Consider the following 18179-nt stretch of genomic DNA (forward strand, 5'->3'; position numbering starts at 1 on the left):
ACAACAAGTTCAAAGATTCGGGTCAGGTTTGGACGCTTATCCAAAGCTCATCACAAATACTCAGATTTCTTGGGTCTGAAAAGCTAAACTAGACATAGCTGGTATAAAATGTTTTCAATGGTAGTATAATGATTTACACCAGCTGAGGATCTGGCCTAACATGAGATTGGCTGTCTTTGATTTCTAGTTCATTTCTGCCTGGGATATTATGAAAGCAGCCTCTCTTACCGGATGTAATATTCTGTTCCTGGCCTTGCACGGAGCCGCTAGGTGAAAGTGAAAAATAAAAAACTTAAGCTTTGATCCTCAAAGTAGGCTTGGGTGGGAAAGGTGGTTCTTATTTTATTCAATCCTTTCACCTATCCCTTCTCTTCTTAGCATTATTTGTTTATAGCACCCAAGCAGTAAGGTCCTTATAATGTACAGATGGCTTCAGTCATTGCACTGAATGGTTCAGTGATTCACTTTGAAAAAATCTGAATTATTCTAATGTCAGAAAGTCATAAAGGCTTTCAAGACATCTGAATGATGAGCTAGTGTTCTGTAAAGAACACTCAGATATTAGAGAGACAAGATGGGTGAGGTATTATCTTCTGTTGGTCAGAGAGACCAGCTTTCAAGCTTACACAGAGCTTATTTCTTGGAAATGTAATCCAAAGGAACATTTTAAACACACTGACTCTGAGAATAACTACAAGCCATTACGTTCGCTTTACAGCAACTATTTTAGTAGTTTAAAGCACAGGAGTGGGAGACATTACTCCAGGATTCTATTCCTGGCTTTGCCACAGACTCTCTGTTAATTCATTTAGCTTCTCTGTACCTCAGTTTGCTAATACTCGTTGTAGGGCAGCTGTGATTTAATTAGTGGATGTTCCTACAGTGCTACATAAATGCTTATTGTTGAAAGTTTTTAAATTAAAAAAAAAAATCTCTTAGCCCCGTGTATACACATATAAATGAGAGGAACAAAACAGACTTTAGCGAGTTACATGGAAGGGAAATCTCTGCTGGTATCCTTGTGGCACCAGACATCATGAGAGCTGTGTAACCAGCACCTCACAATGGAATTATTTCCCATATCTCAGTGCATCCAGCTCTGTGGGGATAAGAATTGTCTGGCATTTTCTGCCCCAGTATGATCTGTTCCTGTTGGGAGAAGGTATTTCGTCCTCTGGTTGTGGCAGATCATTGCAGAAGCTTGGACCAGCCCTAGAAAACAGGACACAGCAGAAAGAAAACTATTTCCCCTGGACTTTTTCAGTGTGCTATATGTAACAACAGAAGGGGATCAGGCTGCAGAAGGGAAGGGTGATGGGCACAACAGCATATCCACCAGCTAGCAACAGATTGACTGAGACATGTTTCCCGCAGCCTTTCTGATATGTCATCTCTAACCGCTCACTACCACTTGCTTGCTTTGGCTTACTACGGAAGGGCAGCTCCTCCTAGCCACATTTCTATAAATATATATATATCCTGGAGGAGCAGGCCCCTCTGAATGATATCTAGAGCAGCAAGGGAACTGGAGCTGTCCCTGGCCAACAGGAGTGGAAGCCTCCAAACACTGTGGGTCATGGACAAGTTTATTCATTCCTATGGAGGATGCAGTGGATGAGCACCTTTGCCTTCAGACATCTCCAGCCTCCAAAACGAGAACTTGTAGACTGTCATTCTGCTCCACTTTCTCATGAGCCGGCAGAAGACACAGGCACCAGAGGCAGTGGCAGGAACTGTGCTCTACACATCCCACTCTGTCGGTCATGTGAGTGGCACGAGGAGAGAAAAACAAGCCACGGTGAGTGACAATGGTCTCACTTGGACAACAGACCATGGAAAACACACAGGTAGCAGAATCCAACGATTCATGGCGTGAAGGCTGAATGTGAAAGCTGGATATTCTAGAGGGTCAAGTCTTAATTTCCCATCTGTTGTTTTTAATGGTCAGTGATATCTTTTCTTCCACAACTGGATGGTGTGCCAAGTGCTTTAGTGTAACCATAGCAGGACAGGATCTTCACCCCAAGTTTATTATTGTTAAAAGCTTTTAAAGGTGGATGAAGGCCATTCATTAAGTGGCTTCAGTCATGAGGTTATTCCGAAGTAGCCATTAATGAGAGCTGGATGTATAACTTGGCTAGACTTGTGGGGATCTCTGATGATGCTCAGCATAACAGTTCTCAATGTGGATCCTTCATGTCCAAGTCAAAGCCTGTGTGGTTGCCTGTCTGGTTGTCAGTTAGCTAACTAAATGGGTTTTAAAAGGTGGCAAAATCATAACATGATGGGTTAAAAGGGGGGTTATAATTTGGAAACTTGCCCACTTTCCATAATGCATCTAATGTCAAATTCTACATCACAGGCAAGTTTGCTCTGCTCTCTGTTTAGTAATTCAGTGGGTCTAATTCTGAGGTCACATTGTTTTACACTGACTTCAGTGGAATAACTGCTGATTTATATTCACATGAGATCAGAATCAGACTCAGTTGCTTTTTGTTGGTAATTTGAGAATAAGCATATTATTCTATAAAATTCTACCAGTCCTGCAGGAAGAGAGCACTTTATTTTTTTAAAAACAGGTATTCATTGTTATTCAATGGAATTCACTCTGCAAAGCATGAAGTCCTCTGCAAAGAAAGGTTGGATTTGAAAGACCCAGGACTCTGTGTTAAGGCTATGTCTTTTGTGTTTTCACCAAGCTATTGACAATTTGCACTCTGCCTGTTGAGGCATATACTGGTTAGCACTTGTATGTATGATGTGAAAATGAGTGCTAGGTATAGCTTCCCCAGGAGAAGCTTCAGCACCTTCTTTTCGGCCACTTGTTGTCTGAGGAAAGAGAAGAATACATTTGTAACTCGCCTGGGTGGCAGAGTCACGGCCCTTTTCTCTGCGATTCCCACCCTCCTCTGTGCAACGTGCACGTCCTTCAGGTGGTGAATTTTCATGACAGCAACTTCTCAGTTTTGCATACTACCAACAAGAGACTCGCGTGCTATGGGTCTCGGGATCATGGGCCAGGCATGTGAGGGCAGAACAAGGCCCCACATCTGCCGCAAAACTAGGAGGCTGCAGTAACAATGAGTAACTGCAGCAGGAGGTAGCATTAACGTTGGATTCATCACTGGAGGGTTGCATTTTGTCTCTGGGAAATCCTCAGCACCACTGGGTTAATCACTGTAAAGTTTATTCTTCTGATTGCTGCCTATTTAGTAGGAGAGGGTAATATTATACTTAATCTCCCAATCCACACATTTTGCTTTCAGGCCAAGAAAAAGATTATCTGGCAGAATTTAGATGAACTCAGAAAACTCCAGCCCTGGAACAGTAATTAGGCTCTTGAAAGTGTGACAAATCAATCAACAAATGCATAATTTGAGAGCATCATTTCCAGTACCTGTAACATGGGAATTCCACAGCCTGACTTTCTGGCCGCCCTTCTTCCCTCACTAGCACTTTGTCAAGGTACCAGCCACTGCTTCCTCCTTTGCCATCATGCCCTATCCTCACCCTCCTCACCTGCTTCAGGTTCACAGCTTCAATGTAGAACTCATCAGCCTTTGGCAGAGAGAAAAAGAAACAAGATTAGGCAATATTTCTCCTGAGAACAAAATGAAACACAAGCATTTATTACTGCAATCAAACCAATCCCAGAGCTGCAGGAGGTAGAAGATCCTCTAGAAGCAGGTGAATGGATTAAGTTTAAGTTAATATACCAAATAATGAGTTTGAACATCTGTGCTAGACTCATAGGGGGGAATTTATTAAGCAATGGCAGCCAGATCTTCTGGGTGCTTTAAATGTCCCACCCATAGACTCATACCTCACCCTAGTAGGGAGGAAGGATGGCCCAGTCGCAAGGGTGTTGGCCTGGGACATGGGAAACCGAGTCTCAGTTTTCTGCTCTGCCTCAGACCTCCTGGGTGAGCTTAGGTAAATCACTTAGTCCCTCTGTGCCTCAGTTCTCCAACTTGAAACTGGGATGGCACTTCCTTACCCCAGAGGGGCAGTGTGAAGAGAAATAGACTTAAAGATTGTGAGGTGTTCAGATACTCCAGTAATAGGGACCTTATAAGTACCTTAGATAGACATATACACTGAGAGGACCACTGTGGTTTACCATGCTCCTGATGCAATTACAGGTGTCCCTTGCGTTACAGCCTTGTTAGGCAGGAGAAAATTGGAGGGAACATAGTGCTGTGCTGCATTTGTCTCCTCTGTTTACCGAAAGCACAAAGATGCTCCTGGTGGTGGTATGTCTTCATTAATGCTCAGAGAGAGGGTTGGGAGGGTGAAAAATGTTCCCAACCAAGAACGATCATTACAAAAATATCAGCCACTACTTTAAAAAATGTTTTAAAGACTTCAACAAAACTGTCCTTTAAAGAAAGGCAACAAAGACATACTACTCAACTTGTAGATGTTATAAATAATGGGTGTGCTTGTGTGAGCAAAAATTACTCATGTAATAAAGGGTTGCAGGATTAGACCCATAAATATCTATTCACTGATCAGAACCTAGCAGGTTCAACCCGGCTTAATGAAGTTGGCTATACTGGGCCTGATTCTGAGCTTACTTACCACACACTGGTATAATGTAATGTGCAACTCCATTAAGTCAATGAAGTTACACCAGTGCATCCCTAGCGTAGATGAACTAAATTGATTTAACCCTTGCTATCAGTTTAGCTTGCATCACTAAACTACCCACTTGAGCTAAACTAATATAAGCAAGGGTTAAACTGGTTTAATTGCATCTAGATTAGAGGTTTGCACTGGTTTAACTACATTTATTTTAATTGATTGATTAGTAAAATTGATTTAAAGTAGTGGATTTTTTTGAATGGACAAGTTCTGTTTGGTCAGAGTTAAGCCCTGCATATCTTTCTGTTTCACTCACCAGCTTTCAGTTCACCCTGCCAAAAGAACAATTATTCATTAATGGATCCCAGATTGGTTTATATAGTCTGGCTGCTATTAATCAACTACAGTACGAGCAGGATTTCTAAAGTTTATTTTTGCTATTACCTACTGATTATTTCATGCAAATTGCCAAATAACTCATTTTCAGAAGTCAGAAACTAGTGATTATCTGTGTTTAAAATATGTTTCTGTCTGAAATGAACCAAGATGATGAGGATGATGCTTATTTTGGAACATCAGAGAAACACCTTTCCAAACTAATATTAAAAAGAGACTTCCTTTGCTATCATTTGGTAAGAGGTAACTTTTCCTCCAGTTCAAAAAAAATTGTTACACTGTAGTGCACATATGCATGAGTAAATGTGCAATTGCATATGCAGTTTTCAAGCACAGCTACCCATCCTGTCATGCAAATGCCAACTGTGTGCACAAATACAGGTTTTGTTGACACAATAAGGGCTCAGTCCTGCATTCCGGGAACCCCCAAACTCCTTGTGACTTCTAAGAACTTCAGTGGGAGTTTGGAAGCTCTGGAAATGTAAAATCAGGTCCCATCTGTGAATGTATATTTCGCAGTCACAATTTAAATGGCCAATTTTGAAAAATCTCACCTTTCTTATCCGCATTTTCTTGCATCTTACAATTTTTAATTAAAAATGACTTTGAAAAAAATCCACATACAAATGGGGAATTTTAGTGATTCTGCGATCAGACTATCAAATTCCTCCCTTGGAGATGCATGCCTGGGTTTTAGCACCTTAAACTGAAAACCATAAATCCCAAGTGTCAGGCACAACTGAATGCATATTAAGTAGGTTGACCACAGGGGTCAGATCAGTGCATTATTTGGTTATTAATGCTGCAATGGCCTCAGCTACAGTTAAGCCTTTCTATTAGTCCACGCTTTCCACAGAATCAGTGCACAGTCTCCATCCCGGTCCATTTCCCCCTTCTCCAGGGAGGACAGGCCAACACACAACATTTTGACATGAAAATAATTGTATGAATAACACGTGAAAATTGGGTGCACCAGAAGGAGGGGGGCGGAAATGAGAATGAAACACAGAGGGAACATTTTATTGAAGAAATAAGGTTCAAATTTTAACAGGAAAGGTAATTAACTATTGGAACAACTTACCGAGGGTTGTGGTGGATTCTCCATTATTGGCAATTTTTAAATCAAGATGGGATATTTGTCTAAAAGATCTGCTCTAGCTCAAACAGCAATTAATTCAGGGAAGTCCTATGGCCTGTGCTATTCAGGAGGTCAGACGAGATGATCACTATGGTTCCTTCTGGCTTTAGAATGAATTTCTGATTTTCACCTGCAACGTTCTGCTCTTCTCCCCCCTGCCCAAATACCCTGCTCTTCCCGGTATCAGATCATGGGGGAAGTCTGTCTTTCTTTGAGGACTGATGAGGACTGAGGACTCCTGGAAGACTGATGAGTTTCTTAGAGTTCTTCCTCCCCAGGAAGCCATCACAACAGTCAAAGTTCAGCCTAGGGACCAAAACAAGAGTCCCTTCTCTACAGGATGCTGTAAATATGCTCACCGCAGCCTTCCATGCGGCGGGTTTTTGTCCAACTAGCTGGAAGAAAAGGGGCATTTAAGCTCCTTTAAGGACTCTCTTATAATGGGTGAGGAGGCTGGGGAAAGTTTACAGGGATGGACAAGAAAGGCAGGAAGCAGTTGGGGCCAGGTAAGGAGAAAGTAACTGCTCTGCCCCTCCTGCTGACCAGAAGAATGGGGGTCAGTGGTATTTTTACCCCACGTAGTTCCAGAGAGGCTCTCTTTTGCTGGCATTGAACTGGCAGCGCTCACCTGCTCGTGAACATGACAAAAGGATTGGGTCCTCTCCTTACCTGTTGTGGGCATTACACTAGTTGCCTTTTTCCTTGGGGGGGCTGGAAAAGAAGGTTTTTCTCACCACCAGATTGGCCAAGGCAAGTTGGGTTTTTTCACCTTCCCCCAGAAGATCTGAGACCATGTGGGCTGGAGCAGGGGGTTAGGGTATAATGTTGCAACTTAACATGTAAAACTTGTGGTGGATGTCCAGTGCAGATACTCAGTACGGAAGGGACATGGTATCAGAAAAAATGGACTGGAAAAGGATTTGAAGGAAAATGTCCCTTAAAGAGCTGCGTGACGGGGGGGTGGGGTTTCTACGTCTCATACAGGGGAGCTGGACCCCCCTACTTTTATAACCCCCTTACCCTTCTTATGAGAGGAGGGCAGCAGGGTCCCAGCAGCAGGATAGCTGGGACCTAGTTGGGGATCATGTGGAAATGTTTAAGGAAAGGATGACGACCTGCACTGTACAATTTGTTATCAGGTACGCTCAGCTATTTTAAGTGAATAAAAATACAGCCTAATGAAATCACATCCATTGCTTCCAGTCTTTCTTCTGGTGTGACTGGACAATACACATCCATCCATCGTCAAGCAAAGGACACTCTTCCCTCTCCCCATCCTCCTCACCTAACCCTGTCTCCACTCAAAACCAATCAGGTCACCTCTGCTATGCATGTGATTTTCACGAACCCCCATTGTCTCCAGGAGGTTGCAGCTGATCCTATCCCTCAATGCACCATGTAGTTCCTGTGATATCAAGATAGCATCCACAATGTTTTAAACAGTCCTACGAACCCCATTCCCAAAGGACCCAGCATTATCTCAGCTAGCTGCCAATCAACACACATTTTAATCAGCATGTTCAGACAGGTTTAAGGGGCCATGGTGCCAACTTACACTGCCTTTCTCAAATTTATTCATGGTGTTTATGCTGTTGAAGAGGATACGTTCCCCAGTATCTCCCTGGTTGCCAATGAGGTTGACGAAGACGTTGGCGTCTGTCCCGCTTCCGCTTACCGTCCCAGTGCAAACAGTCACCCGGTATTTTATCACTGCGAGGGCACAAATTCAGCAATGTTCAGCAATGCAATTGATTGTAATTGAAATTGACTTCATTTTCCACAATCCATTCCCAAGCATTCCAATTCGCAGCTGAAGCTTTCAGTCGGCAATTTTGCTGCTGTATTTGACTTTTACTTTACTAATGCTGCAAGTCAGGTCAGAAAAAAGGGAAACCCCGCAAAAGTGTAAATAACAGTCCAGGTTCCACTTTCTTGTATATTACCAAATCATTCAAAAGGGAAAGTTGGTTGCGAACTTTAGAAAGAACTTGAAGGCTAAAAGACGTCAAAACCACCAATAAACAGGCTTATACATTTTAGAAAGATAGGTTCCAGCCGTAGGTTTCCTTTCTAATTTTTCCCATTCTTTGCAAGCCAGCCAACCAGTTCCAAGAGTGACCTGGAAACACTCAAGAAGCCAGGCGTGAACTAGTTACTGCCAGTTACTGAAACAAGAGATTTTCAGACGTACACAAAGAGAGGCGCAAACTCACTCACTCACCTGTACACAGCACACTTGCTACTGAGCTACACCGAACTCGGCACTTTGCAAGAGTTTGCAAAGTAATCGGTTCTTACAGCAGCCCCGTGAGGCAGGTAAATATTATCATCCCCATTTGAGAGATAAATCAAGGGGCAAAGAAGCCCATCTTGTGTAGCTGTACAGGAGGATAAGGGACCTAAGCATCCACTTACTTCCCTGTCCTGGATACCCATCACAGGTAGAAGCACAGAAGTAGATAAAGCCTCTGCAGAGCTGCATTGCCCCCTGCTGTGCACATGGCAGGAGGGGGTGGGGAGTAGACAGAGCCTTGACCCTGGCCCCCAGTGTGCATGCTAGCATAGCTCCACTGGCATGCTGAGGGAGGTGCAGACCTGGTGCAGATCACGTGCCCCACCACAGCCAGAGGGAGATGGAGAGGCACATTAGGACTCTCAAAGTCACAATCTGCTTCCTGCGCTGCTCCTGGGGCAGCACGCTTGCTTGGGGCTCAGGCCAAAGCCATGATTTAGCCTGGTTACAGTCCACGGATGAGTTATCCTTTTGACCACTCTTCCCCATGGGCACCTCCTTCAAGTGCCGGACCTACACCTGCACTTCTCTCAGTGCAGAGTGCCGTGCTGCATCTCACTTTTAGACTGGATCACCAGGATCTACCACCCCATTGACCAACTGCATTACTTCAGCAGGTCCAACTGGCTCTGGCCCCTGTTCCAGCCTCCTCTTCAGGGGCTGTGAGCAGTGTGAAAATGCAGAGGCAGAGAGTAGTTTGTTCCAAACAAAGTATTATTAAATGGCAAAACACATCGTTGGCACAGTTAAGGTTGCCGGGTGATAGCTCGTGGCCCTCTGGAATGTCGAGTTCAGCAAAACTCAAACTTCCGAAAACCAGGAAATACAGAGTTATGTAAACATCCATGTAACCTTAACTCTGCCCCCTGGAGCTGGCAACAGCCACTGGAAATGATCTGCACCTAAGTGTGGTCCTCTGTCAGGGGAACAGGCTCAGTATTTGAGCACAACACAAGTGCAGGTAGCACCTGTCCATTAGACTGAAAAGGCAGAGTGGCAGTGTGTGTGTTGTGGGAGTATTGGGGCACTGCTGAAAGAAGCCAGAATTTGTTGAAGGAGTTAGTGGTCATTTAGACAGTTGTAGTTCTCACCTAGGTTTGCAGGTGATATGTTATTGTGGCTAGGAAATAATCAAGAGACCTAGCTTTTATATAGTGCTTTCATCAATAGATCTCAAAGAACTTTACATCATTATTCTCATTTTACTGATGGGAAACTGAGGCACAGAGCAGTGAAGTGACTTGCCCAAGGTCACCAAGCAGCAGAGCTAGGAATAGTCCCAGCCCAATGGTCTTTCCAGTAGGCTACATGGCTGCTATGTGATTCTTAAGTACTCCTCCCCACTCCTGTACATTTAGTTATACTTGAATGGGGATCACGGTCGTGCTTTGAAATGTTTGCAGTGAGCAATGATCTCATCCATGGCCAAAGTCCCAAAACTGTCAGAGTTTTATTACGTGGTTGTTACAATATCTTTACGCATGTGAGAGGTGAGTGGTGTCTCCCTCTCTGCCCTGCCATTCCCCACATGTATCTCCCACACCAACATTTCCAGATGCCCATCATCCCACCAAGCCATTAGCTGGCCTGTAGAAGCCATTAACACATAAGAAATTGATCCTTGCCGTCTCCTGCCCTGTAGTGCTGCGTACACAGATCACAGGCAGCAGCTTACTGGAGATCTGCACGTTACGCTGATTATGTAACCTGAGCTGCACTCTGAGCTGGGACTCCCGCTACCCACACCCAGCTCAGACTCTTGCCCCAGCTTCATGCAGGCTTCCCCAGCTGTCCCTGGCCCACCCATTTCATCACTCCTCCAAACTGGGCCCCTCCCACACACAGTCTGATCAGCCCCCGCTCCTCCCCTCAGGGGTGATGTGTATCTTAACTATTCATTTTCTGGATTTCAAGATGTTTACATTTGTCTCACCTTCAGCCCTGCAACCTCAGATTCAGCTCACATGGAGGGGCAGGGAGAGGGGCTCGCACATCCCAAGAGGAGCTGGGTCCCCCAGGTCCCAGGACACACAGCTGGCAGGGAGAGGGGATCAGATCCCTGCAGATGGGTAGGGCTCCCCCAGATCACAGCACACACACAGAAAGGGAGAATTCAGGGCCAACAGCTCCTCACTCCACCCCTAAAAACACCCAACTTCTTCTGCTGCCCCTAACATTCATCAACCCTCCTATTCTTTCCCCTCTCACTCACCCTAATCCCTGCCCCCCCACTTACCAAAGTCCCCCAATCCCTCATCCCTCCCCTACCACTCATTCCTCTTTATACCCCTCTCCATAAGACTCTCTATCCTTCACTATAGATCCAAATCCCTCTCCCTCATTACTAACTGTGACGCTGTCCGGATTATTTATAATAGTATTTAATACTAATATGACAAAATTGCAGTGATTCTTACAAGACATGCCATGTCAGGTGCCATTGAAGAGGTTATAATTTGCTAAGTATGATAATATTGTTTATGTGTATGTATCATGTTGGTACTGTAAGTTATAGAGATGTGCAAAATATCTGTATCCAAAAACTTGTGCTGTGTTACTGGACCACAACCCCCAGGCAGATTAGTGTCAGCATTAACGACTCATCAAAGGCCATCACCTATACAATGAGCCCAGGGAGAAAAGCCAGGGCTGTGCCTATGAGTCCTCAGGTCATGTAGGGACAAGCCACATGGCAAAGGGACACAAAAGGCAGACCACCATCTCCATCTTGTCTTTATTCCTGCTTCCTACCTCTGGATCAACTAGTCTACGTCTGAAGCTGTGAAACAAAGGTATGAGACCCATCCAGGGACTGGATGTACACCAGTGAAACTGTACAAGCCTGCAAACTCCACAATTTGACTGAGAATCTGATATATAGGGACTTTGAAGTCATCTGTATGTATCTGATTGCTTTGACCATTTAACATTTCTCTTCTTGTTTGTTTCTTTCCTTTTATAATAAACTTTAGTTTTAGTTACTAAAGGATTGGCTGGCAGCGTGGCATTTTGGGTAAGATTCAAACTGATATTGAACTGGCAATGTGGTTGACCCCTTGGGGATCAGGAGAACTTTGTGTAAAGGGAATATAGTTTTAAATAACTGATCTCTTTACTGGACCTAGTTGCTGATTGGGAGCCAGAGACTGAAATGCAATAAATGGGGCTGAGTAACTTCTTGTTTTAGCTTCTTGATAACCAGCGTGGGTGATCAGGAGCACTGTTTGTGACTGGTTGGTGAATCTAACTTCAGTTTTAGCCACCAGTTCTGGGAGAATCTGCTCTCCTTTTGCAGCCTGCCCAGACGTTGGCATTTTCAGATGGGCTATCCTAGGCACAGGCGGTTTCCTACTGTTGCACCCCTAATCACCCCCCCCCCATCCCAGTGAGCAGTTGCATGCATAATTTATTTTCTTTTAAAAAATAGTTGCAGCTCCTACTGAATATTCTGCTGTCCTCAGACTACATTTCTCAAAAAAAAACACAACTCCACCCCAAACAAACAACAAACCCAACAAACAAACAAGAATCTTGAGAGAGGTAGATTTTCCCCAGATGTTTACAGATCGTTCTTACATTTCTGTCCAGGGTGGATTTCAGACTTCAACATTGCTAGTAGTTGTGAACATAATGAAATGCTGGGGGAGGCACGTGGTTTGTTTTGTTTTTGCTGGGGCTGTAATTTAGGAACTCCCCTTTGCTCAAATGCCCCCATATTTGGATCACTAACCCAACCTTACACTCCCATGAGGCATAGCAAATTTCAAGACAATCTGTCTACACACACTGGAGCTTTAAGAAGAGTTGTCCTTGTGACATAATTCAAACCCTAACCAGAGCAGAGCTTTTACAACACTGTATGAAATTAGATGGAGAACAGAAGGGAGGGGCTCTGCCTCTATGGATCCATCAACAGCACAGCAGGCTCAGAGAAGTGTTAAGTGGCTCATTCATCTCAATGAGATGTTCTCATTTGAAAGAGAATACCCAATGGAGATGAATACAGCCTGTAACAATAGCTCTGAGATGTGTGAACTGCTCCAGTGATGTCAGTGGATGTTCCCTGCCTCCCTCCCCACTGCTGCAGAGTTTCTGCTGTGTGACAAGTATACCCGTTCTCAGCTCCTCATCCCATCTCAGCACTGTGTTCTTGGTGCACGCTCCAAGCAGGCCTGTTCTAAGTTCCCCAACCAGAGGGGCAGGTCTGCCCTAGATCCTGACTCACATGGATGGGAGGGTCAGGTGTGAGGCTCAGACACCACCAGGGTCAGGGACTCCCATATCCCAGCTGACATGGGGGAGTAAGGAGGGAGGCTCAAATGCTCCAGATAGACAAGCCGCTCCAGAACAGGGCTCACATGATGGGGGCAAGGAATGGGGCTTATACCCATGTAGACAGGCTGAGGGGCCCCAGACCATGGCGCACGCATGGGAGGGGAATGTAGGGCTGACAGGCGCCCTATTCTGCCCCAGTCACTTTATCACTCACCCTCATGTTCACCTTCCCAGCATCCCACCCCACTTCTCCCACTGCCCCTAAGTTCCCATCCTCTCCCCATCAACCTGATACCCCAACCCCACTCCCCCATTGCCACCCACTCTTCTACCCCAATCACCCTCCCCTCTCAACCAGCATTTGTTTGTGTAGTTTATTTTATTTTCCAAAAATACTTTCTGCACCATCTGAATATTCTGATTACAAGTACCAAAAACACATAGCCCCCTTTGATAGAGGCAGACTGGAGCAATATGCCTGCTTATATTATTTCAGATTTTCACCCTTGGGTGGATTTGAACTCGTGGAGCATGAGGCACAGCTCAGATTTAATGACTGTAACATACCCTCAGAGTCACCCAGCTATTGTGATGGAAATGTGTTTTTGCTCGATAGTTAGCCCCTCCCTCTGCACATGCTCACTGTAATCCACTAGGCATGCAAATAAGCACATGAGCCTTAGCGTGCTTATATGGAGAAGTAAGCTCTTTTTGAAATAACGTTTTTATTTGATTTCCTCCGAAGGGACGGTGAGTGCCATGCACTCTGACGTGGTCACCCTCGGGTGTTTTAGACCCTGGTGCGATTATCTGCATGCTGGTTTGACCTCTATCTGTGAGCAAAAAAACATTGCCAGAACGTGTCAACTTTAAGACAAGCTGTTTTTTTCTGGGAGCTGTATCTCAGGAACCCTTGGTCAACTGGCCCCAAATATAACCAGACCCTGTGTCTCCAGAAGACACACCAAACTTCAAAGTAATTTTATGAACCATATGGATTTTACAGCACTTAGAACAGTCGAGCTTTAAACAGAAAGAGGGTTTCAACCTTAATTATAGCAGAGCAAGTGCTGCTATGATTTATTCATCCACAGGAACACAGGAAAAGGGTTAAAACTTAACATGTATCGTCTACCCTAAATTTAGCATTTGCCTGCCTTGGAAAGGCCTGATTTAGCTTTGTTACTCCTTCTCCTGTTTTACTGGGGACCAAGTTGCAGCCTGATTTTCTGCCGAACATCTGTCTCCCTGTCTCCTCCGAGAACCAGGTTTCTAACTGCTTTCTAGCTTTTCGGTGGAGAGTTCCTGACTAAAAGCCCCTTAAACTGGAATTTCCCCCTCCCCCTGCTCCGTGGGACCAGCCAGATCCTGATTTCACATTAGTGAAGGTAAACCTTAAAGGCATTATCACCTCCATTGTCTGTCTGAGTACAGCTACTGAGGCTGTGGACAGCCACTGAGTTTTGGTTCCTGCAAAGCAAACTCAAGCTGATTTAACTCTTTGTTACCCGTTAACCAGCAAACACAATAACCCCACCAAGCCACAGATATATGTATAACATTCCTAACATTAATACAGATAACTCCTACATTCTTCCCAAGCCCTAAAAAAGCAGCAATAATAATTTTTGCCCTGTAGTGTCTTGCAGCTGAGGACCTCACAGCATTTTATTATGAAAACATAGAAATATAGGGTTGGAAGATGTCATCCAATCCATCCTCCAGCGGTGAGGCAGGATTAAGTATGTCTAAGTATTCCTCACAAGCGTTTGTCTAACCCAATGACAGGGATTCTGCACCCAACCTAGGTGACTTGTTCCAGTGCTCAACTATCATTAGCGTTAAAAAAGGTTTTTTCCTAATATCCAACCTAAAACTCCTTTGATGCAAACTGAGCCGATTACGTCTTGTCCTATCCTCAGTGGACATGGAGAACAATTGACCATGATTCTATTTATAACAGCCTTCTACATATTTGAAAAATTGTTATCAAATCTCCCTTCTGCCTTCTCTTCTTTAAACATGCCTGATTCTTTCAACCTTGCCTAGTAGGTCATATTTTCTAACCCTCTTTCAATTTTTGTTGCTCTCCTTTGGATTCTCTCCAATTTGTTCACATCTTTCTTAAAGTATGGCACCCACAGTACTCCAGCTGGGGCCTCACTAGTGCTGGACAATCACCTCCCATGTCTTATACGTGATACTCCCGTTAATACACTCCAGAATAACATTTGTCTTTTTCACAGCAGCATCACACTGTTGACTCTTGTTGAATCTATGATTCACTATGACCCCCCAGACCCCATACCACTGCCTAGCCAGTTATTCACCATTTCGTATTTGTGTATTGGATTTTCCTTTCCTAAGTGTAGTATTTTTCATTTCATTGCATTTCATCTTAATGATTTCAGATCAGTTCTCCAATTTATCCTAATCCTTTCCTCCAAAGTGCTTGCAACCCCTCCCAGCTTGGTGTCATCCACACATGTTATAAGCATGCTCTCCACTCCATTATCCAAGTCATTAATGAAAATATTAACTAGTACTGGCCCCAGGACTGAGCCCTGTCAGGATCACACTAGATCCATTCTCCCAGTTTGACAGCGAACCATTGACAACTACTCTGAGTACAGACTTTCACAGTCTAGCCCTTGACACTGAAATGCAAGTTTAGGCACATTAAACGCTGGGTGAACGGTAGAACTCAAACAGCAACATCAGGTGCTCCCTAACAAGTAAATGCAAGCATTTTAACCCAAGCTCCTCTTCATAGCTGATTAAAAATAAATTTCAAAAACCAGTGTGACATTTTAATAACATTTGCAATTACAATTATTCATCATCATCAAAGAGGAGCACTCAGATGCCTACAGATTCCTGAGTTCCCAGGAATTTCCATAAGAGATCAGACTCATGGTCCAGCTAAGTCCAGTGTCCTATCTTTGATACTGACCAGCACCAGATGCTACAGAGGGTCAAGAAGGTGCAAGAAACTCCACAGCAACCAAATATGGGGTAATCTGCCCCCCTCCCCACACCAAAGTCTTTGCAAAGTATCTTTAATGCTTAAGAGATACAGTTGAGAGGTTGTACTCAGTGATTCAGTTCTAAAAGCAATAGAATGGAATTCGTCTTGAATAAACAGAGTCCTGTTAAGCTCCTTAATTAAAGCTACAGGTGATATACATATATGTAATTACTTATATGTAACGAAAGGTGCACATTTCCTTGTTTGTTTGTGTGTGTGTATATATAAATATAGTGTATACCCTTTTTGTGTATGTATCTTTACAAAACTTTTTAGACCCCATTTCAGTTAAGTATTTAAATATTATTACACACACACACTTTCAAATCTTGTACTTTCCATTTAACATGGATTGGAAAATGCATCAGTAGAAAGAAAATATACTTTAAGTAACAACTGTGTTCTGGCCTGATCTTTCTCTTCTCTACTGTTAAGCCTGCTCAAAATAGAGCGTGGAATTCCAAGACTTTATGCAGTTAATGGTGCACAAATGAAAACCTGTAGGAAAACCAGAGCCAAAAAAAGAGGCTAATTTAATTGCCCAGGTCTATCTGTGCATCACTTAAACAAAGAGGATTTGTTTCTATTCAGTCACTAAGCAAGCCTCCATAAGGAGCTCTTGATTCTTACCTGGCATGACTTCAGTCACTAGAGGTCCCTCTGCAGGGAGCTCCCTGATGATCTCATTGTCGTCTTCATTTACATCCAGCCAACGTCCACAATTGAACGTATATTTCTCTTTTGTCAGCGTTTTCAGCAGAGTTATCTTAATTAAACCAAAACACCACATGAGTTCACAGACTTAAAAACAAAAATGACAAGTTCCCAATAAGCTCTGCCTGGGGAGGAAGGGTAGGTCGGAGAGACGAAGGAATAAATATTAATAATTAGAGAACCTATTCAGGTTTGTGTACCGTGCTCATCACTGTGGTATCTGAGTACCTTCCAGAATTAGGACATTAAACAAAGAAACTAACATCTGTCAAATCTGATTCCTTTTCATTCCTTTCCTTCTCCACCTTCCCCAAGGCAAAACTATCGGTTCAATCACATCCGCCTTTCCCCTGCCCTCCTCCCCCAAAATATTTAGAAAAAAGTTTTGATCAAGCTAATTACTATTCAGAATTACTTGTTATGTGCTTATACTATGTCCAGTGCTGTCCAGACAACATACAGATGACATAAAGATAATCCATGCCCTGAGGAGATTGCAAGTTCAGACAAAAAGATACAGAACAGGCAGGACACACTGCGTAGCCCAGTGGGTGGAATGACTGGGATTTTTGTTTGAAATGTAGCAATTATTATTGGGTTGTGTATCATGAATAAATGAGTCTGTAGGAGAGATATGAATGGAGAGAATGATGTGGCGTGGTGATCAAAATAATGTCCAGTGCTGAAGGGGCATCATAAAGAAAGGAATCTGAACTTTTCAGCTTGGGCTCATCTCTCCTAAGAAATAAGGATGGTAACTATTAAAAATACTGACGCTCTTAATTTGAAAGGGAAAAAAAATCCCATTTTCCCTGAGTAGCTTTTCCCCCCCTCCTTTAGTCCAGCCCATCTCTCAGTGTGATGACCTTCCAGCCCAGCAATCTCATGGAATAAGAAATGATGTAAGATGCTCTCCTCGGCATTTTCCACATGGTTTCACTGACAAATGTGCAACCTATATGACTTAATCGTGTTCCTTACGGTAGTGCCTAACGGCCAACCATGAACAAGGCCCCATTTTGCCAGGTGCTGTAAAAAGACAGAGTAGTAGGCGGTCTCTGCCCTGAAGATCTTACAATCTACATAGAGGGTGCGGGTAAGAGTATAAAACACAAGCAGAGTGAACAACACGAAGGCAGGCAAACATAGCTAAAACATGGCTCAACGTGGCTTTCATTATCTCAGAACTCTTACTCTTCCCTCCCAACCCCTTCCTGCTACCTCTTTTCTCAATCACCATAGACAACTCCACCATTCTGCCTGCCACTCATGCCTGTGACCTGGGTGTCATCTTCAACTAGGACCTCTCATTATGTCCTTGGATTCAGGATATGTCTAAATCTTACTGATTCTTTCTGCATAACGTTGCTAAGATACGGTGGCCTTTCCTGTCCTTCCACAACAGCTAAAACTCTTGTCCAGGCTCTCATCCTCTCACGTCGTGATTACTGTAACATTCCTTTCTCTGGCTTTGACAAATGCAGTCATATCCATTCCGAATGCTGCTGCAAAGATCATTTTCCTAGCCCATCCCTTTGAGCATGTCAACTCTCTCTTGGCGTCCCTCCACTGACTCCCCCTTCTCTATCACATCAAAGGGCCTATCATTTTCAGGGCCTATTTTTACCTGCTCCCATCCTACCTATCACCTCTCATTCAGTACCGCAAGTTTGACTCCCGCTTCCAAACGGTCCATGATGCCAGCCTCCATCACCCATTTGCTACATTTTCAAACAAGCACCTTTGTGCTT

The 18179-nt window shown here is 43.9% G+C and overlaps 1 protein-coding gene across 1 annotated transcript in view; it reads right to left on the reverse strand.

Moving 5' to 3' along the window:
* The window catches only part of LOXHD1 (lipoxygenase homology PLAT domains 1), a 264458-nt gene that overhangs the window by 116982 nt on the left and 129297 nt on the right, over positions 1-18179 (reverse strand). The window contains exons 17-19 of the mRNA XM_067545371.1: positions 16345-16480; positions 7674-7828; positions 3398-3558 (exon numbers count right to left, since the gene is read on the reverse strand). Of these exons, the coding sequence (XP_067401472.1) occupies positions 3398-3558; positions 7674-7828; positions 16345-16480 (452 nt within the window). The remainder of the gene's footprint in view (positions 1-3397; positions 3559-7673; positions 7829-16344; positions 16481-18179) is intronic.

The sequence above is a fragment of the Emydura macquarii genome, unplaced genomic scaffold (assembly GCF_026122565.2).
Source record: "Emydura macquarii macquarii isolate MOO-44397 ecotype Brisbane River unplaced genomic scaffold, CSIRO-AGI_Emac_v2 contig_1045, whole genome shotgun sequence".
Classification (NCBI taxonomy): domain Eukaryota; kingdom Metazoa; phylum Chordata; order Testudines; family Chelidae; genus Emydura; species Emydura macquarii.